Source organism: Sarcophilus harrisii, chromosome 1 (assembly GCF_902635505.1).
Source record: "Sarcophilus harrisii chromosome 1, mSarHar1.11, whole genome shotgun sequence".
Taxonomy (NCBI): domain Eukaryota; kingdom Metazoa; phylum Chordata; class Mammalia; order Dasyuromorphia; family Dasyuridae; genus Sarcophilus; species Sarcophilus harrisii.
In genome coordinates, this window is record NC_045426.1 from 565,847,524 (window position 1) to 565,867,712 (window position 20,189).

Consider the following 20,189-nt stretch of genomic DNA (forward strand, 5'->3'; position numbering starts at 1 on the left):
TGAATCAGGACCCAAAGAATAATCAAATGGTTCTTCTTTGAGAACAAAGAACAAACAATCTCTGTGATCAGTTGGAATTGATCAGTTGGAAAACTTCCTTCCTTCTTTGGTTCCCTCCCTCCTTTCCTTTTTCCCTCCCTCCCTTCCTTCCTTCTCTCTCTTCTTTCTTCCCTCCCTCTCTCTTTTCTTTCTTCCCTCCCTTTTTCCCTTTTTTCTTTCCTCCCTCACTTCCTTCTTTCCTCCCTCCCTCCCTTCTTTCCTCCCCTCCATCCCTTCCTTTCTCTCTTCCTCTCTTCTTCCCTCTTTCCCTTCCTTCCTCTTTTTCTCCCTCTCTCCCTCCCATCCATACCTTCCTTCCTTCTTTCCCTCTGTCCACATAGGGTATCATACCCTTGCCTATATATACTCTCAAAAGCATTTTTTTTCTCTGTTGCACCTCTGAACCTTCCCAAGATATCCTGGGATTTACTAGCTACATTTCTTAAGGATCAGGCCTTAAACCTAAACCAATCTGATTCTAATTGGCAACCAATAGATCTTCATTTTGTAGATAAGGAAACAGACCCAAGGGGGTTAAGATACTTGCATATGTTCACATAGACTCAAATGGCAAAGGTGGAACTTGAATTCAGACTCTGCAATTGCAAGGCTAGATAACTTTATACACTATATGGTCTCTTTGGTATCCTCAAGCAGTAATCTAGTGAAATCATTGAAAGATCTGACTTGGCTTCTGCCCCTATTTGTTTTTGGTACTCAGTTAAAGGGAGAAATTGTTTTTTTCTAACTTTCCAAGTCTTAAGTAAATAGGTAAACTGATAATCTATTGCTCAGGTCACTATGTAATATTATAAAAAATTATCAAGTATTTTTAGTAATTATATTAAAAACTTGATCATCTGTAGTGTTAGTCCATATGGAGCCAAAGAACTCAACAGCTTTACTTCTATGTGCTATTTGCTTTATATAGGTAAAAGGTGACTTCATTATGAATCAGTCTTTTAAAATGTATTAAAATTAAACTAGTATAAATTATGTGTATAGTAATCAGTTTTCATTATAAATTTTCACACATTTCAATTTCACATTTACAAAGTGGCATCTGTCATTGCTGATTAATTTTTAGACCACTAAGGATTCATATTAAGTCAAATTTCATCCTTCAGAAACCTGAATTTAAAATAGTATTAATTTGGACTTGTCAACTTCTAATTCTTTATTATTAGAATACAGTCATTGAGTAAGCATCTAAAAGTTTTAGAAAAGCATAAAGGATTAATTCATTACTCCTTCTTTAGAAGGAAAACTAGCACATACAATAGGATTAAGTGGTTGCCATGTACCAGAATGTATGCTAAACTTTAGTGGTACAAAAAAGGCAGACTGCCCTCAAAGAATTTGCATTCTAAAGGGTGAGACAACAGTCAAAAATAATTTTACCTACAAGACTTAAACAGTGATCTCAGAGGGAAGGTATCAAGAGATAGTGGAGTATCAGGAAGAGTTTAGAAGAAGGTAAAACTTGAGAATTTAGGAGATAGATAGGGGTGAAAAGGGGGAGCATTCCAGGCATAGGGAAAAAGGAGTGTCAGGAGATGGAGTGATGTGAGTAGCAGCAAGGAAGTCATTGTTATAAGATCATAGAATGTAAGGATGGGAGTAAATGATTTTATTCAGCAATCCTTTATTAAGTTCCTTTTATGTACTGAATCTTATACTATAGACTAGAGGAAATACAAAAATAAAAAAGACAGTCTCTATCATCATAGTGCATATGGTCTTTTAGCACAATATTACATATATACAGATACTTTTAGTGCAAAATAAAGATGTATGCACTTCTTGAACATGATTTCATTTCTATTTTTGTATCTGCAGTGCCTAGTATAGTGTCTTGTATATAATAGACATTTTAATAAATGGTGTTTAGTTGAACTGAATAGAAGTGCAACAGAAAATACTATTCAAAATAAAAAGGAAACTTTCTAATTGAGAAAAATCCTAGAAAGCTTTGGATAAATGGCATTTGAATTGAACATTGAAATGGCTTCATTTTTTTGTCTTTGTGTTGTCAATACCTAATTAAATCAAGTTAACAAGCATTTATTAAGTCTATGAGCCAGGCACTGTGCAAAGTTCTGGGCACAAAAAGACGCAAAACCAGTTCCTGCTCTCCAGAAACTCACAATCTAATGAGGGAAACAATAGGCATATATATACAGAGGACATATATAACAAGATAAATGGAGGACAGACTCAGAGAGATTAAGGAAGACTGAGAAAGAATTCTTAGAAGAGGTGGAACTTTTAGTCAAGACTTGGAGGGAACTCCAAGCACAACCCTTAACACAATCCCTGCTTATAGTAGGAAAATGCTTAATAAATGTTTATTAGTTTTTGATAAGTATTTCAGCAGATGGAGATAGGGGTTAGCCTGAGGCATATGAAACTTAAAAGTTTTGGGTCAAACAGCAAAAAAAAAAAAAAAAATTGGGAATTGGAAAATATAGGATCCAGTCTTAACCTGACCACCATCTCACCATGAAACCTTGGATAAGGTCATTTGATATTATCTGAGGTTTGAAGTTTTTCATCTCCTTTTTATATTCATAATAGAAATAATGAATGTGAAAGCCTTTTGAGGTTTTCAAAAAAAGTACTGCATAAATCCTGCTATAAAGGTATCTAGGTGGTGTGGTGAATAGAGCACTGGCCTGGTGTGAGGAAGACCTGAATACAAATCTGGCCTCAGATACTTAAAACTTATTAGTTGTATGCTCTTAGGCAAGTCACTTAACCAGGATTACCTTGTTTCCCCACTTTCTCACTGTCCACCTCTCCTCCCAAAAAGAAATCTTGGTATAAACCAAGATCATCAAAGGAACAACCTGGAATATTGCCCATGGTAGGTATAGATAAACTTCTAGATGTTAACTAATAAATCAATAACTTAACTATGAACAGAATTCCTTTATTTTAAGATGTTTTCAAAAACAACTTGACATAATTTTTAAAAAGGGAATCAAAGAAAAAGGGAAAAGAGAAGCATATAAGACCAAGTAACTATACTCTTCATCAGAGTACTACAGGGAATTCCTTTATATGAGTCTTTTTCTTGCCTTGAGGCTTATAAAAAAATCTAAATATGGCCTTTTATCATACTCTGTATGTGATTGTGTATTGAAGATATAGTTACTTTTTTTTTGTTTTAAAGAGATCTCAGAAGGGTGCAGCTATATTCAGGACTAGTGCTTTCACAGAGGGTACAAAATGCAAAATCAGTAGGGTACTATTAGGGTTTTTTTATGTGTGCTTTTCCATTCATGTATACTTACATATTTATAAATTATATATATATATATATGTATACTGTATAAATAATTATATACTTTTTAAAGCTTACACAAAAAAATAGAAGTAAAAAATAAGATAGACAAAATATTTGATCCTGGAGTCAATAGATCTTTTTAATAGCCCAAAAGGTAATTATACACATGGGTATCACCAGATGGTCAATATTGAAATCAGATAAAATTAAATTGATTATATTGCCAGAGGTAGAGGCATTCTATATGGGCAGTTAAAACAAGATTTGGAGTTGATTGTAGCTTAGATCATGAACTTTTTATTGCAAAATTTAGACTTATGTTGAAGAAAGTAGAGAAAATGATCAGATTTTGTAGGTCTAATAATACCATGCAGACATAAATAACATCCTTTATGAATATAAAGTGGAAGTGATAAATCTGGCAGATAGAATGCTAATGGACAGAGATTTGCAGTATTGTACAGGGCACCGCAACAAAAAATATTGCAAAGCAAAAGAAGGACAAGAAAACAAAATAGATGTCTGATGAGGTTTTACAAATAACTGGAAAAAAAAGGAAAAATAAAAGGCAAAGGTGATAGAGAAAGCTATATATGACTGCAATTTCAGAGTATAGCAAGGAGAGATAAGAAGTTTTTCTTAAATGAACTATGCAAAGAAATAGAAGAAAACATGGGAAAAGAATGGGAAAGACAAGAAATCTCTTTAAAAAGTTAGAGATTTCATGTAAAAATAGGCATGAGAAAAGACAAAAATAGTAAGGACTTAATAGAAGCAGAATAGATGGAGAAGAGGTGTCAAGAACACAAAAACAAACTATACAAGAAAAATTTTAACATCATCAATAACCTTAATAGTGTAGTTAACTGATTTAGGACCAGATATTTTGGATAATAAAGTCTTGTGGGCCTTTGGAAGCATTGCTAACAATAAGACTAGTGGAGGTGAGGGAATTCCAAAACTCTAAAAGGTGATGCTGGAGAAGTACAATACCTGATATGCCAGCAAATTTGGAAAACTCAACAATGACCACTAGATTAAAAAGATAAATTGATGTCTCAGTCCTAAAGAAGGATAATGCTAAAGAATGTTCAAATTACTGAACAATTGTGCTCATTTCACAAACCGCAAGGTTGTGATTAGGATTCTGCAAGTAGACTTCAGTGATGTGTGAACTGAGAATTATAGAAGTGCAGGCTGGTTTTTAAAGACACAGAGGAACTAGAGACCAAATTGCCAACACTTGCTGGATTACGAATAAAGCAAGGGATTTCCAGAAAATGTTTATTTCTGTTTCATTGAGTACACTAAAGCCTTTGACTATGTGAATCAGAACAAAATGTGGCAAGTGCTGAAAGAGATGGGAGTACTGGATCATTTTATTTGTCTCCTGAGGAAAATGTAGATCAAAAAGCAACAGTTAGAAGTAAACACAGGACAAGTGTTTGGTTTAAGATTGGAAAAGGAGTACAAGGTGATTACATATAAGTTAAATAAATAATATATAGAGAGAGTACATTATGTGAAATGCCCAATTGGAATTAAGAATTCCAGGATTCTGGGGAAAAAAATCCACAATCTCAGTTATGCAGATAATACTACTTTGATGACAGAAAGAATCAAGAAGCCTCTTAATAAAGATGAAAGAGGAGAGTATAAATGCTAGCTTGAGGCTTAATATTTTAAGAAAAGTAAGATCATGGAAAGTAGTCTGATTACTTCCTGGCAAATAGAAGGAGAAGAAATGGAAGTAGTATCAGATTTTATATTCTTGGGCTCAAAGATCACTGCATATGGTTAAGTATAGCCATGAACTTAAGACTTTTGCCCTTTGGGAGTATCATTAGTGAAATTTAATGAAAAAATAAACTGAGGCATGTTTCTCCAAGCAAGATATTTTATTATCAGGGATAGTAGCCTGAGAATAAGATGGGTCGGTGTTTGCCTCACTTTCTAGCCAAATACCCTGAATTGAAGATGCAACTCATTTTTTGAACACAGAACAAAGAAGAGTATAGGATAGGTGACATTATAGGGTTGAAGTCAACATGATTGATTACAAAGCTGAGGTGAGAGGGACAACATGATTGGTTTGACGTTTGATAATAAGGTAGCAATAACACCCTCCTTATCCCTAACCTTATGTACCCTAAATAGTATTAATTATTTAAATTCAGCTGCAAAGGTCTCAGGAAAATTGACAGATATTTTAGACAGCAAACTAGATATCCTTGAAGGGTACTTGGTGATGTAAAGATATTAGACGACTCTTTTATGACAGTCCACATTCCCCAAGGTTAGCTAAATTCCTTGAAGTAAGAGTAGAACATTAAATAATAACAAGAGAACTGAATATCTAAACTTAACTCATTATAGACCATCTGAATTCTGAACTAAGTTCAGAGGCAAACTATCCTGATTTAGGAAGATACAAGGCAGAATCATTAATTGTTAGTTCAGTTTTAAAAAGTGATATAGAATCGATATAAATTTCTCAGAAGAAAAGCTAGGGCAAATCTGGACAGCATACTAAAAAAGGAAAGATATCTAATACCTCATTTACAAGGGTCTATATAGTCAAGGCTGTGTTTTTTCTGTAGTAATGTGTGGTTGTGTAAGTTATACTATAAAGAATTCTGAATGCTGCAGAATCAACACTTTTAAGTTCTCTTGGAGAAAACTTTTGAAAATCCCTTGGACAGCAAGGAGATCAGATCAGTCAATATTTAGAGAAATTAATTCAGACTACACATTGTAAGGTCAAATGCTGAAGCTTAACTATTTTCACCACATAATGAAAAGACAGGAATCTTAGGAAAAGACCCTGATGTTGGGAAAGATTGAAGGCAAAAGGAAAAAGAGATGGTAGAGAATGAGATACATAGATAATGTTATAAATGCAGCAATCAGAAACCAGGACGAACTTGAGGAGATAGTGAAAAATAGAATAGAATAGAAAGGCCAGGTCTGTGCCAGTCTATGGCAGGGGTGGGCCGAGACCCCTGGGCTATACATGAGGGCTCATGAAATCATTTGCTAAAGTAAAAACACAAGCGATGATGAGCTAAAAGCTAGGGATGACAACCAGCTTCCCACTTCTTGAGTTATATGATCATAAATATCCAAATGGCCCTTGGCAGAAAAAAAAAAATCTCCTGCTCCTAGTCTATGGGGTTACAGAGAGTAAGACTTGATTGAACAACAAAAGAATCGATAGAGAGCCATTGGTATTGACTGAATAGGGAAGCAGTCATACTTGCATTCTAGTAAATTTATTTGGCAGTTGTGTGGACAATGGAATAGAGTGGGAAGAGAATAAAGGCAAAGAGACCAATTAGGAGGCTATTGAAATCATCCAGGCAAGATGTGGTGAAGACCAGAACTAAGGTGAGCTATTGTGTGAGTAACAAGAAAGGCAATGATTCCATAAGTATTGTGAAGGTAGAAATGGCAAGATGAGAAACAGGGAAATCTGGAAAAGAAGCAGGGAAAATGAATAAGTTCCGTTTTGGACATTCCGTTCAGAATGACAGTTTGTGCTGTTGAGACTAGTCATAGAGATGATAATTTAACCCAAGGGAGTTGTTGAAATAACTACATGAAAGAGCTCATGGAGAGAGAAGGTCCAGGACAGAGTGTTTGGGAATAACCATAGTTAAAGGGTAATTATAAGTCATGTCCCAGCAAAGGAGACTGAGGTGGAGTTGTGACACAGGTAAGACGATATAATGGGGTAAGAACAATGCCAAGAAGAAAGGTTATCCAGGAGAAGGTGGTTAACAGTGTTAAATGCTGCAAAAGGCTAAGAAGGCCCAATAAAAGGATTATCAGATTTGACAATTAAGACAGTGGTAACTTCGATGAGAGGAATTTCAATTGAGTTGGGAGTTAAAGATGAGTAAGAGGTTGATAATTTGGGAAAATGAAAAGATAGTGGTACCCTCTATAGGAATAGTAAAGTTTGGTAGAGACAGAAATGGAAGTGGTGGGGGGTTGGTGGAGGAGTAAATAGGAATGATTTAATTGAAACCCAGGATGTCTGAGAATGCCTTATTATCCTGTACTACTTATTGATAAATTTGTAAATTAAAAATGTAGAGAAAGGAGCAGAGGAAGGAGACAGAGACAGAAAGAAAGAGAAGCATGGAAACAGAGGGAGGGAGAGTGAGAAGGAGAAAGAGAAAGAGAGAGAGGGAGAGACAGAGAGATGGAGACAGAAAACAGCTAGGAGAGAATATAAGTTAGTGGTAGAAGCTTACTCAGAACCTGTTTCTGTGGTGATGAGAGATGAGTGTAGATGAATTCTTTGGACTTAGAATGGTAAGCAGTCTATATCTAGGTAATGATAAGTTATATATTATGAGGCTTAAGGAGCCCATTCCAGGCAGCTACTGAAGGCCAGGCCAATTGTTGAAGAACATGGTATAATTATATTACAGATAAGTTCACAATTTGTTGAGGGAGTGGGTGGATAAAAGTGTAATTCACTCCATCTTTCTGTCTTCTGATTAGGCAATCACCTGTCTATGGAGTTGAGGTAGAATCCCCTTTTGGGTATTCAATAGCTTCCCCTTTGTAGATCACTGAAATAAAGCACAAGGTATAATGATGTACAATTAAGAGCAAAAATCAACTCACTTTTCCTTTCCTTCTCCAATCTCCAGAAGGTATCTACTACCTTCAGTTTTAAGTAACTGTTCTTTATCTTCCTATGGAAAGGTTCCTGTTTTAGGAAATGTTTCTTCTCTGTGGCAACCCAAAATTTAAGATTCTGAGAATCACATCTGGATTCAGTGTCTTTAAGGCACTACTTCCAAGCTAAGTTCAAATGTTACCTCCAACACAAGGCTTTTCCTGATTTTCTCCAATTGCTAGGCTTATGGTGTCCTCTCTGTCTCCCTCTTCAGTTTTTTGTATTTATTTTGTATAAGTTTGGTATAAATGTGTCTACACATAAAGTAGATTGTAAGTTTTTTAAGAGTAGGAGCTGATTTTTTCCCCCTTTGAATAGTCAGTACATAGCAGAGAGTCTAGCATGTGCTTGCTAATCTAATCAGTGTTTATTGAATAAATGAACCAACATTTTACCTAGCTACTTGTCCAATTCAAGTTTAATGCTACTAACATTTCATTTCAATAGTCAATGGATTTTCTATCCACATTAAACTTCATTTATACATTTATCTCAGTTTGTGTGATTTTAGAAAACTGCTTATGTTAAAAAAAATTCTTTTCTTCTCTTTTTTCTTTTTGTGGCAGAGTTACAACCTTCTAAAAACATTAATTATGTACAACTAGAAAAATTGTGTGAAATCGAAGGACTTAAAGCTGGGTAAGAATAAAATGTTGACTTTTAAATGTATAGATAAATAGGAGGGTGTGTAATTTGGGGAAATGATATAAGTATAAAATAATTGATTCTTAACCCATTTCCCTAGAATAAATGCCATGATTTAAGAAAACAATTTAGTAGTAAATAAAGATATATTAGTTATATATATCTTCTCAACAGAGGAAGCCTACAGTTATAATTTCATAGATTTAGACTTGGAGGGGACCATATAGGAAAATATATTAAAAATCTTTTGAAGAGTTTGCTAATATTTTGATGGTGTATTTTCCTTCCATTCAGATTTTTGAAAAAAGCATGCTCTTTACTTGTATTTCTTAGGATGCTTAACAAGCTTGAAAAAGTTTGCCTAGAATTGTTGGTCAAGGAAAAAAGAGAATTAAGCCATTACTAGAGAATTGGGTTAACCTGCTAATAACTGGCCTCTTTAGAGCCTCAAATTCAATAAATAGGATCATTTTAATGATTACTTTTAGTAAAGAAAGACCAACTGTATTTGTAATGATTAGAAACAAATGAGCACAAATGCATATTTATGGTATGATTTGTCTTATTATTTGGAGAACTATAATTTATTTAATATGATTTAAAAATAGGTACCTATTTTGCTTGTGCTTTTTCTTGGACAATATCCTTCAAGTTTTATTTTATAAGTGCTCTGAATTTTTTCTCTGATTGTAAAACCATTTTATATCCATGGTATAGATGTTTTGTCAGATTTATTATATAATTAATAATGTTATATATATTCAATAACCTTTTAAAATCAATAAAGTATGTTTTTTTTTTGGGGGGGGAATTGTGTGTTTGTTTTTGGAACAGAGGATACACACACCTCTATGAAGTTTGCAATTTAAAGTCTTAGTTGTCTGAAGGCATTGAGAGATTTAAGTGAATTGCCCAGAGTCAGGATATTGCTCAGAAGTAGGATTTGAACCCATGACTTCCTGAATCTGTGGCTAAAACTATCAATTAACACCATGCTGCCACTTTGTTTTACCTGTATCTTTGGTGTGAACATTTCCTCAATAGGAACAACTGTAACTCATTTCTTTTTCACTGTGCTTGATTTTTGTTCCATTTTTCTCATAGATTCTATTCAAAAAATCCATGAAAAACTTTTTTTCTAGGGTTTTTTTTTTTTTTTTTTTTTTTTTTTTTACATTTCATGGATATGAGTGGAACACTGGTGGCTATTCATTTATTACTTCATTTCTGCCCTACTTACTTCCACTTTCTTACTTTCCTCCACTACATCACTGATAATACTTTATTAGCCATGTGCTATGATTTACTTGTATCTACCACATGTACACCTCTATTACTTTTTGACTCATTCACAAATTTGATACCTTGTTGATTGTTGCATTACAAGACCAGTAATCATGCAAAACTCTTGAGACAACATTTGTGTTAAAAATGATGTCTGTTCTGGAGCAGTTTAGAAACCTACAAAGCACTCTATAATTTTTCAGTGTAATCCAAGTCATTTTCTTCTTCCTATATAATTCTAGGCCTAACTTATTATCTTCAATACTTTTCCCAAATAATATGTATTTATACTCTAATTCAGAGCAAATCTGTTTAGGTGAATGTCATTGTCTAGACAATAGATTTTTTTGATTCATTTAGCTTTTCCTTTTTGAATTGTTATGTCAATCTCTTTTGATTATTCATGGATCTAATCAAGGAGGCCCTACAATGTTCTGGGGCTTGATGTAATTAGCAAACCATCATTGGTAAATAGAAGCATCTGAAAGACTTTACTTTCTTTAGGAAATCCCCTCTTCTATTTGGACTTCATATAAGATATTCTCCCCAGAACTGGAAAACACCTTTTTGAAATATATCTTTCCCTTTCTTATGCCTGATGTGGTCATTAATTACAAGAGTTATTCATTCTCTGATCAGAAATATCTTAACATATATATGAATGACTCCTTGTTGTAGAGCCTTTCCACATTGTATTTAGCTCTTTGTTAACATTTAATAAGAATACTAAATATAGCAACAGTTTTTCTAATTTTCTATTTTGAGTATACAAAATTTAGCTAAGATGGAGCTAAAGTCTATTGTCTCATTTTATCTTCCCACCATCCATGAGGGTAAATAGTGTGAGAATAAACACTTCAATTTTAAGATGATGAAACTGAGAATTAGGGATATTAAAAAGTAGCTTTCTTAAGGTCTCATGGATAATGAATGATGGAGCTGACAACCAAAAGCAAGTCTTCTGGAAGCTCTTGTTCTTTTTACTATACTATCTTGATGTGAAGAAATCAGTTTGTCACGTGATAGATTTCTTGTGTTCCTAAGAATCAAGTATATAAAAATTAGGTCTCATCTTTATAGCTGCATTTTAACTTGTAACTATCAACTAACAAAAATATATTGCCTGGTTGACACAGAAAATGAAAAGAGATCTTCAAGTTTGTTTTTTCCCCCCAAAACAAGCAATATAAGACTAAAACATGAAATATAAAATTAAGAAGATAGACATGGAAAAGTTCTGAGAAAATAGGTTTTTGCAAACATTTCACTCAAAATTTTTTAACATTATCAACAAATAGGAAATTTTGACAAATCAGAACATACAAAAAATCTAGGAAATTGTAAAACTTTTCTAGAGTCTAAACTTCTCCTGAAGTCTCATTTTAAAAATACCAATATTATGAAATATTAAAAATGAGTATTGTTGAATACCATGAGAGAACTATAAAGAGTAGTAGAATGGATGTAAATAAGCTATAATATAGAACAAATAAGGGACTACAAAGAAGAAACAGAATAAAGGATTTCTCTAAAGAAAAATGTTAGAAAAGAGGGTATTCTGTTCATATGGTGCAATTGATGGTTGATTATTGTACAGTCTGTTTTTAAGACAGAAAAAGTAATAAGTAGAGTATTAACTAACCTTCTGAGACAAATATATGAGAGACCATGAACAAAAACTGTACAGAACAGATCTGCATCACTGGAGGTACTATCCAAACTGATGAGCTCACAAATCGACTTGAACACTTCACTACCATGTGTAATAGATCTGAATAAGACACAAAGACAAAAAAAGTGACAATTCATACCCTCAAGGAACTTCATCATCTAATATGATAAGATGTATACACATATGTATATGTATATATACATATATAAACAACAATACAATTAATATATGAGTCGAATGAAAGATAAAACATTCTCAATCAGAGAGAGAAGTTGAGCTAGACTTTTTAGGATGCAAGGATATCAATAACAAATGTTTAGGAAAGAACATTATAGAAGCAGGGATGAATATGGTCAAAGGTAGAGAATTAGCAAAGAATTAAGGCATATTTAGGATTGGTAGATAATCCAGTCCGATTGGATTGTAGTTTAGTATAAGATAAGACTGGAATGATACATTAGAGCTTTATTGGAGAGGACCTTTCTGAATTCCAAGTCAAGGAGTTCAGTCTTTATTTGATAGATAATAATGTTGTCATTTTTTTTTTTTTTTTTTTAGTTTGTCTGGCTCTGCAATTCCATTTGGAGTTTTCTTGGCAAGGATACTGGAATGGTTTGGCATTTCCTTCTCCAGTTTATTTTACAGATGAGGAAACTGAGGCAAACAGATTTAAGTAACTTGCTCAGGATCACAACTAGTAAATGTCTGACTTTAGTCAGGGAGATATCTTCCTAATTCTAGGTCTGGTGCTCTATCCTTGAGCCACCTAACTGCCTCAGACATCCTAGTCTAGAGTTCAGAAAAGAGGTCAGGACTATAGATGTTGGTTGAAAGTTTTTTATGAAGAGGTGATACAGCTGCAAAAAGAAAGAATGAATGAAATTACTAAGAGAGATATGAGAGAGAGAAAAGGACTGGGAATGCAATTTTTGTATATTTAACTTCAGAGGAGGAAATACAGAGAAAAAATAGGTAGGAAGAAATTCATAATGGTATATTTCTCTAGAGAAAAAATGAGATAACTTAATCAAGGAGAAAAAGGAGAATGTCAACAATATAAAATTTCTCAGTATAGAGTGGTGCTATTGACCAGGAAAAGGCCAGAACTAGAGGATCTTAATCATAAAAAGATAGTCTCTTAGTTATGATAAAGTAACAAGGTGCTGACACCTTTTACCCTTCATCATGTTTTCTTCATTTTTACTATGTATAGAATCAAAGTGAGAACTTGAAAAATACCATTCAAAATTATAATGTAGAAGAATAATTAAGCATGCTTTACTTGCCTCTAAAGAGTAAAACTAAGAGCAAGCAATGGGAATTACAGGGATCCATATTTGGACGCTAAAAAAAGAAAACACCTTACAATAATCAGAACTGTCTAAAAGTGGAATAAATTCCCTGTGATGAGAATGGCTTTCCTAGAACTGAAGATCCCTTTTAAATATATCTTAAATATCTACATATGAAGATGTTTTGAAAGGAATTATCTTTCATGAACGGATAATATGAATATTTTTGAAGTCTATAGGATTTTATGTTCAACAAATCTAGGAGTGATTTATAATCTTAATCTCAAATTCAAACTCAATTCTTATAAGGAATTTTTAAAAATGTATTTTTATTTTTTGTTAAACATTTCCTAATTTCATTAATTTTTACAGAACAAACTTTTACATTATTTTAAAGCCCCAATTCTCCTTTTCCCTTCCCCCTTTTCCTCTTTCCCATACAATGAGAAATCAAGAAAAACAAAATCTATTACAAATATATCTAATAACATAGAGCAAATTTCTACATTAATCATGTTTGAACATACCATTTGACCATTTATCAATTGAGGAATGGTATTTATTATTGTAAATTTGACTCATTTTCCTTTATATTTTAGAACATCTGCTACAATTTTTTTTCAGTTTCCTGATTGTTTTTTGAAATTTGGCTAAATTGGGTTTTTTTTGTGCAAAAAAAAACCCCTTATATAATCAAAATTATTAATTTCTTTTTCCATGAACCTCCTCTATATTTTGTTGGGTCATGAAATCTATACATCTTTATTCATAGATTTGGCAAGGTAATTTCTTCCCCAGTCCCCTAATTTGCTCATGCAATCACCCTTTCTGTCTAAATCATGTATATTTTTTTGAGCTTATTTTATCATACAATATGAGATATTGCTATATGCCTAATATCTGCCAGGCTACTTTCCAGTTTTCTCAACAGTTTTTGTCAAATAATGTTTTTGCCATAATGTGGATCACTGGTTTACTAAACTCTAGGCTATGGTGATCATTTGCTTCTAGATATTGTTTACCCAATCTGTTCAACTGAGTGACTTCTAGCTTAGGTTAATTAGCACCAAATTGTTTTGATGATTTCAACTTTGTCTTATATTTTGAGATCTGGTACTGTTAGGTTTTCTTCCTTCCTTTTTTTTTTTTTTTTTTTTTGTTGGATTACCTTGAATTTTTTTCCTCCAGATGAATATTGTCATCATTTCCCCTCCTACTTCTACGAAATAATTCTTTGGTAGCTTAATAGGACACAGAATAAATAAATTTAAGTAGCATAGTTTTTTTGTTTTTGTTTTTTTTTTTTTGGTCACAGCCTACTCATGAGCAATTAATATTTCTCCAATATTAGACAGAATTTTATTTGTATGAAAAGTGTTTCAGATTGCATCTTGTTTATAGATTGTGTATAGTTCCTGTGAGTCTTGATAGGCAGATTCCTAAGTATTTTATACTGTCTTTGGCTCTGAAGGAGAAAGTTAGGGCAGAGTACATAGCCTTCTCTTACTTCAATGCAATTCACTGGCAATTCTTGTCATCCCCTTCCTGATGTCATGGTCCTCCTTGAGAATGAAGGACAAAAAACAACTTTTGTGACTAGAACCATGAACCACACACTGAGGACCCAACTGGAATTGACCAGTAAGAGGACATAGCTCCTTCCTTCTTCTTCTCCCTCTCCCTGTCTTCCCTTTCCCATTCTTTCTCTTCCTCTCCTCTTTCTTCCTCCCTCTCCTCTCTATTCCTCTCTCTGTCCCTCTCCCTTTCTGTTCCTGTCCCCCATCTGTTCCTCTCGTTATTTCTTATTCTATCTTTTCTTATTGGATTTTGTTGGTAACATACGGAAATACCAATAATTTATGTGAATTTAATCTATATCTTCCAGCTTTACTGAAGTTGTTTCAAAATTTTACAGTTATATCATCATATCAAAAAGTGATTGTTTTGTTTTTTTGTAGCTTATATTTATTCCTTCAATTTCTTTTTCTTGGATTATTGTTAACTAACATTTCTAGTATAATATTGAGTACCAATGTTGGTAATGAATATAGTTGTTTTACCCTGATGTAATTGGAAAAACTTTTTTTTTTTTTTTTAAGTGGCCAGTGTCATCTTCATTATGGACAGATCTGATGATAACATTACTTTCTTCAAAAATATTCAGTGACATTCTTTTATCTAACAAATGAAATTCAAATTTCTGTGCTTTGGTATTCTAGGTACTCCACAATTGGGCACTATTCCATCTTTCTATCTATATACCACTTGAATTCCATGTTCTAGCCACATTAAACTATGCTGCTTTATAAACTACTTCTTGTATATTCTCACTTCCACACCTTTACTCATACTATCCAAAAGTTCATGCGTATACCATTGTGAACATCTTGTAATTAATCTCCCAGTTGTCCTTTCTTTGTTGGTTAACTCCTCTAATTATCTTTTTTAATGGAATCCTCTATGATTTCTTTGTAGGAAATACTTCTTTCCCCTCAGATCCCACATAGTCTTTTGATCTGCATCTCTCTCATGCATCTCCCATTTATATTTTCTGTGTTTGGACTTCAGAGCTCTATGAGTCTGTAAAGGGAAATGGTTACCAGGGGTCCTCAAACTATGGCCTGCGGACCAGATGCGGCAGCTGAAGATGCTTATCCCCTTCACCCGTTTCTTTATTTAAAGGCCCACAAAACAAAGTTTTTGTTTTTATTATAGTCTGGCCCTCCAACAGTCTGAGGGACAGTGAACTGGCCCCCTATTTAAAAAGTTTGAGGACCCCTGGCAGCCGTTAAACAATCAGATATAGGTTATACATCTGCAATTATGTAAAACAATTCTATATTAGTTATTCCACGTGAATCCATATATTGACAAGAAGATTTGAATAAAAGGGGGAAAAAAAGGAAGTTTAAAATAGCAAGCTTTAGTTTGTATTCAAATAATAACAGTTCTTTCTCTGGAGGCAGATAGCATGTTTCAACATTAATCCTTTAGTGTTATCTTGGATCTTTGTATTGCTGAGAATAGTTAAATTATCCATAGTTCTTTATTGAACAATATTGTTGTTACTGTGTACAATATTCTTCTGGTTCTGTTAACTTCACTATGCATCAGTTCAAGTAAGTCTTTCTAGGTTTTTTGAAATTATCCTATTTGCTTCTAGCTTTTCTCCATTACAGATAATAATTTGCTCTTTGTTTTAGATAAATACTACTTATCACTTTAAATTCCTGTACTTTCTAAGTTTTTAAAAACAGAAATGGGTGTTATATTTGTTAAAAAAAAATTTCCACATCTATTGAAATAGTCATGTGATTAAAATGCATCAATATGATCAATTATTCTTAAAGTTTTTTAAATAGCTAGCCAGTCCTGAATTCTGGGCATAAATCCAACCTAGTCATAATGGGTGATATTTATAATATATTATTATAATCTCTTGACTAGTATTTTATTTGAAAAATTCTCAAAAATTTCATTAAGGAAATTGCTCTATAGTTTTATCATAATTTGTTTTGAATTTCTTGGTTTAGATGCAAAGATCAAATTTTGTTATAAAAGAAATTTGGCAGGACTCCTCCTATATCTATTTTTTCAAGCAACATTTTTAGCATTGGTATTAATTTTTTCTAAATATGGTAGAAATAATTTATAAATTCTTGTAATCTTGGGAGATTTTTCTTAGGAAGAAAATGGGTGGTCTCCTCAATTTCTTTTTCTAAGATAGGGTTGTTCTATTAATCTGGCAAATTTTTAGTTTTGTAACTATTCATCATTTTATTGACATTTAGTTGAGGAAAATAGCTTCCAATTTTTTTCTTTCATTGCATCTTTATTAGTTGTAAATCCATCTTTCTCATTTTTGCAGCTGATTAATTTGGTTTGCTAATTCTTTTTTGAAATATCAGATCAGCTAATTATCTGTCAATTTTATTTATTTTTAAATTTTATTCAGTTAAAAAACTCATTTTTATTAATTTCTTCTTTGATTTTCAGGATGTCTATTTTGGTGGTTAACTTTAAAAAAATTTGTTATTCTAGTTTTTTGTTGTATGTCAAATTCATTGATCTTATCTTTCTCTTATTTATGTGTATAAGTTTTTAGAGATACACGATTTATTTTTTTTCTAATCCATTCCATTATCCACTTCCATTTTATTGGTAAGTTTACCTCATTTATAGTCATATTTACAGTTTGATTGCTGTGTATTTTCTTCCATCCTATCTTCTTCTCCTTCTCCTCCTCCACCTCTTCTTCCTCCTCCTCTCTTCCTCCCTTCCTCCTTTCTCCTTGTTTTCTTCTTCTCCTCCTTTTCCTCCTCTGCCTCCCCCCATCCCATACTCACTCAAAGGTCTTTATCTACTTCCTTTTTTAATTTGTCCTCCCTCTTAGTCATCTCTTCCTCACTATTTCTAAACTCCTTTATTTCCTACCTCTTTGTGGAGTAGTATGAATACCTGTATCCAACTGTTTGTATGTTTAATATTCCTTGAATTGGTTCAGATGAGTGATCAAGTTTTATTCTCCTTCCAATTAAATTTCCCCTCCCTTGAATAAACTCATAACTGCATGCTTCATTTATATAGTCATTTTTTGCTATTGTTTCTCCATTCTCCTCTCTTCCTTTTTTCAATGTATGCTTTCCTCCCTACCATTCTATTCTTATTTTGAGATTATTTCAACATAATAAAATCATACCCAGGACCATTAGGACTCATTAGACTTTCTCTAAAAGTTTTAGTAATGATCAATTCTAAGGAGTTTCATATATCTTTGCTCCATATAACATAACAGTTTAAATTTATTAATTCATTATGATTGCCCCCTCGTGTTTAGATTTTTATGCTTTTTTTTTTTTGAATCTTGTGTTTGAGTGTGAAACATTTTATTCATAGGAAGCTTGAAAATATTCTATTTCATTAAAATCCCTTTCCCCCTGTAGAATTATTATCAATTTTCTAGGATAAAAGTTATTCTTGGTTGTTATCCTCTATTCTTTTTCTTTCAGAATATCTTATTCCAAATCCTCCTTTAAACTGGTGGATGCTAAGTGTGTGATCCTGACTCCCAAATACTTATTTTTTTTTTCTGTCTTACTAGTTGTGTTATTTTCTATTTAACCAGGGAATTCTACATTTTTTCTATAACATTCCTAGGAATTTTAATTTTGAGGACATCTATCAGGAAATGTCAATGGATTCTTTTGATTTTTTTGCTTATAAGATATCTAGGTGGTTTTCTTTTAAAATATTTTATAATTTTATGTCTATGCTTTTTTTTTTGTTCATGACTTTTAGGTGGCTCAATAGTTCTTAAATTATTTCCCTAATTTACTTTCCAGATCAGTTGTTTTTCCTATTATTTTACATTTCCTTATTTTTTTTCAGTCTTTAAAATTTTTTTTTATTTCTTGATGTCTCCTGGAGTCATTAGTTTCCACTTGACCAATTCTAATTTTAAAGAAGGAGCTATTTTCTTCAGTAAGTTTTGTATCTCTTTTAACAGTTGGCCAATTCTAATTTTAAGGAGTTATTTTTTTCATTAATGTTTTGTACCTTTATTTTTTACATAGCAATTTATTCTCTTCTCACAATTTTTTTATATAATTATCATTTCCTAGTTTTTACTCTATTGCTCTTAATCTTTTTTATTATATCTATATTGGTCTGTATCTATATCTATCTATCTATCTATATATTGCTCTTATTCTTCTTGGGATTCTGTCCAATCTGAATTTTCTTTTTTTTGTCTTTTTTTTTTTCTTGTAGATGTTTTCAAGTCACTGTCTTCTAAATTTATTTCTTGAGTTTTCTTGTCATCATGATAGCTCTTTATATTCTTTTTTGGGTATTGTTTGCTCATTCATTGAGCCTATTTCTTTACTTTGTACTTTATTTTAGCACTGGGTATTGCTCACTTCTGGAAGGAAAATCTAGCCAGAACTTCTGTCATTCTGTGTCAATTTTCACAACTCAGTCTGGGCGTCTGCAAATTTTCAGTGCTTCAAAGGTAGTGTGATGTAGGAAGAGGTCTGTTCACCGAAATTCTTTCCTAAGCCTTATAAGTTCTTGATCCAAATTTGGGTCTGTTTATTGTGTGAATTAAATTTCAGTAGATTACTCATTGCCTTGCTTGTTAGCCCAGTATGAGGTTCGGAAGGTTTAGAGTGACCAAACTGCTTGGTTCCTTTAGTCTTGATTTGCTGCCATGGTTATTCCATTGAAGGCTTATGTGCAGAGCTAAAGGTTATAATTAAACTCTCTCACTTCACCTAAGCAGTTTTTAAGCTTATGTAGCCAAGTTTTGGGACCCAGTTCTTTGCTTTGTATATAATTAGGGTTTCTTTCAACTTGAGCAAAACCTATATTTTGCATCATGAACTGTGACATAAAATTGAGGAATAAGTGACAAAGGATAACCACTGGTATATGTTTCTGTTTCCAGAATTGATTCAGTGGTCCTTAGGATCTTTCTGCTCTGGTGTTTCCTGCTCTGAAGTTTAAGTCTCTGTGGATACTTAAGTGCTCCCTGCAGCTGCCACTACTATCTCTGCTACTGTACTATGAACTTGGTCAGCCTCTCTCCTGCAATATTGTTTAATTTTCCTAAGCTGTCCCAGCTATCCAAATGACTCATTGAAATGTTTTCATGGATTTTCTCATTGAAATTCAATATGAACATTTTCATGTTATTTTGGAGGTGTATTGCTTGACTGGAAAAAAAAAACCTGTTGATTTCTAGTCTACCATATTTATTCTGCCTCTGGAGAAACCTTTATCTTTTCTCCAACTAATAATGGCTATTTTGGACTTTATTTACTTGATGTTAATAATTTATAACTGTTCAAATTTCTAGTTTCTTTTTTCATTAATGGTTACTCTTTAATTTAGGTTTGCTTAGAATTACAACGCAACCATTGCTATGCATTGAGGATCATAAATAAAGTTTGGGTGTAAACAATCACACCAATAATTCCTAGAAGAAAAAAAACAACCTTCTACCAGTGTTTCCTTCACTTCATCTACTTTTGCCTATTTCTTTTAAAAATTACTTTTATTCATGATATAAACACCAAATGAATTGATATTTTCATATGCATATTAAAATGGAAAAAAAGAATTGTACTAGAAACCTCAAATCTCTAGCATGATAGCTTATTTTCCTTTAAAAATATTTTAAAAATTCATCATGTAACTTTTGAGCCATCTTCTTTCAAGCTATTCCTTCTGGCCTTTGCTCTGCTTTCTTATGTTCCTTTAAAAAAAAAAAACTGC

At 32.7% G+C, this 20,189-nt stretch overlaps 1 protein-coding gene across 2 annotated transcripts in view; it reads left to right on the forward strand.

The window, feature by feature from the left end:
* The first annotated feature begins 6,817 nt into the window (after positions 1-6,817).
* The window catches only part of CNBD1 (cyclic nucleotide binding domain containing 1), a 541,331-nt gene continuing 527,959 nt past the window's right edge, over positions 6,818-20,189 (forward strand). The window contains exons 1-2 of one of the 2 annotated variants that reach the window (XR_004231043.1): positions 6,818-7,043; positions 8,588-8,660. Coding sequence is in view for 1 of the 2 variants with exons in the window: in XM_031946954.1 (XP_031802814.1) it covers positions 7,004-7,043; positions 8,588-8,660 (113 nt within the window). In the remaining variant the exon portion in view is untranslated. The remainder of the gene's footprint in view (positions 7,044-8,587; positions 8,661-20,189) is intronic. The other variant, XM_031946954.1, reaches the window with a different exon arrangement.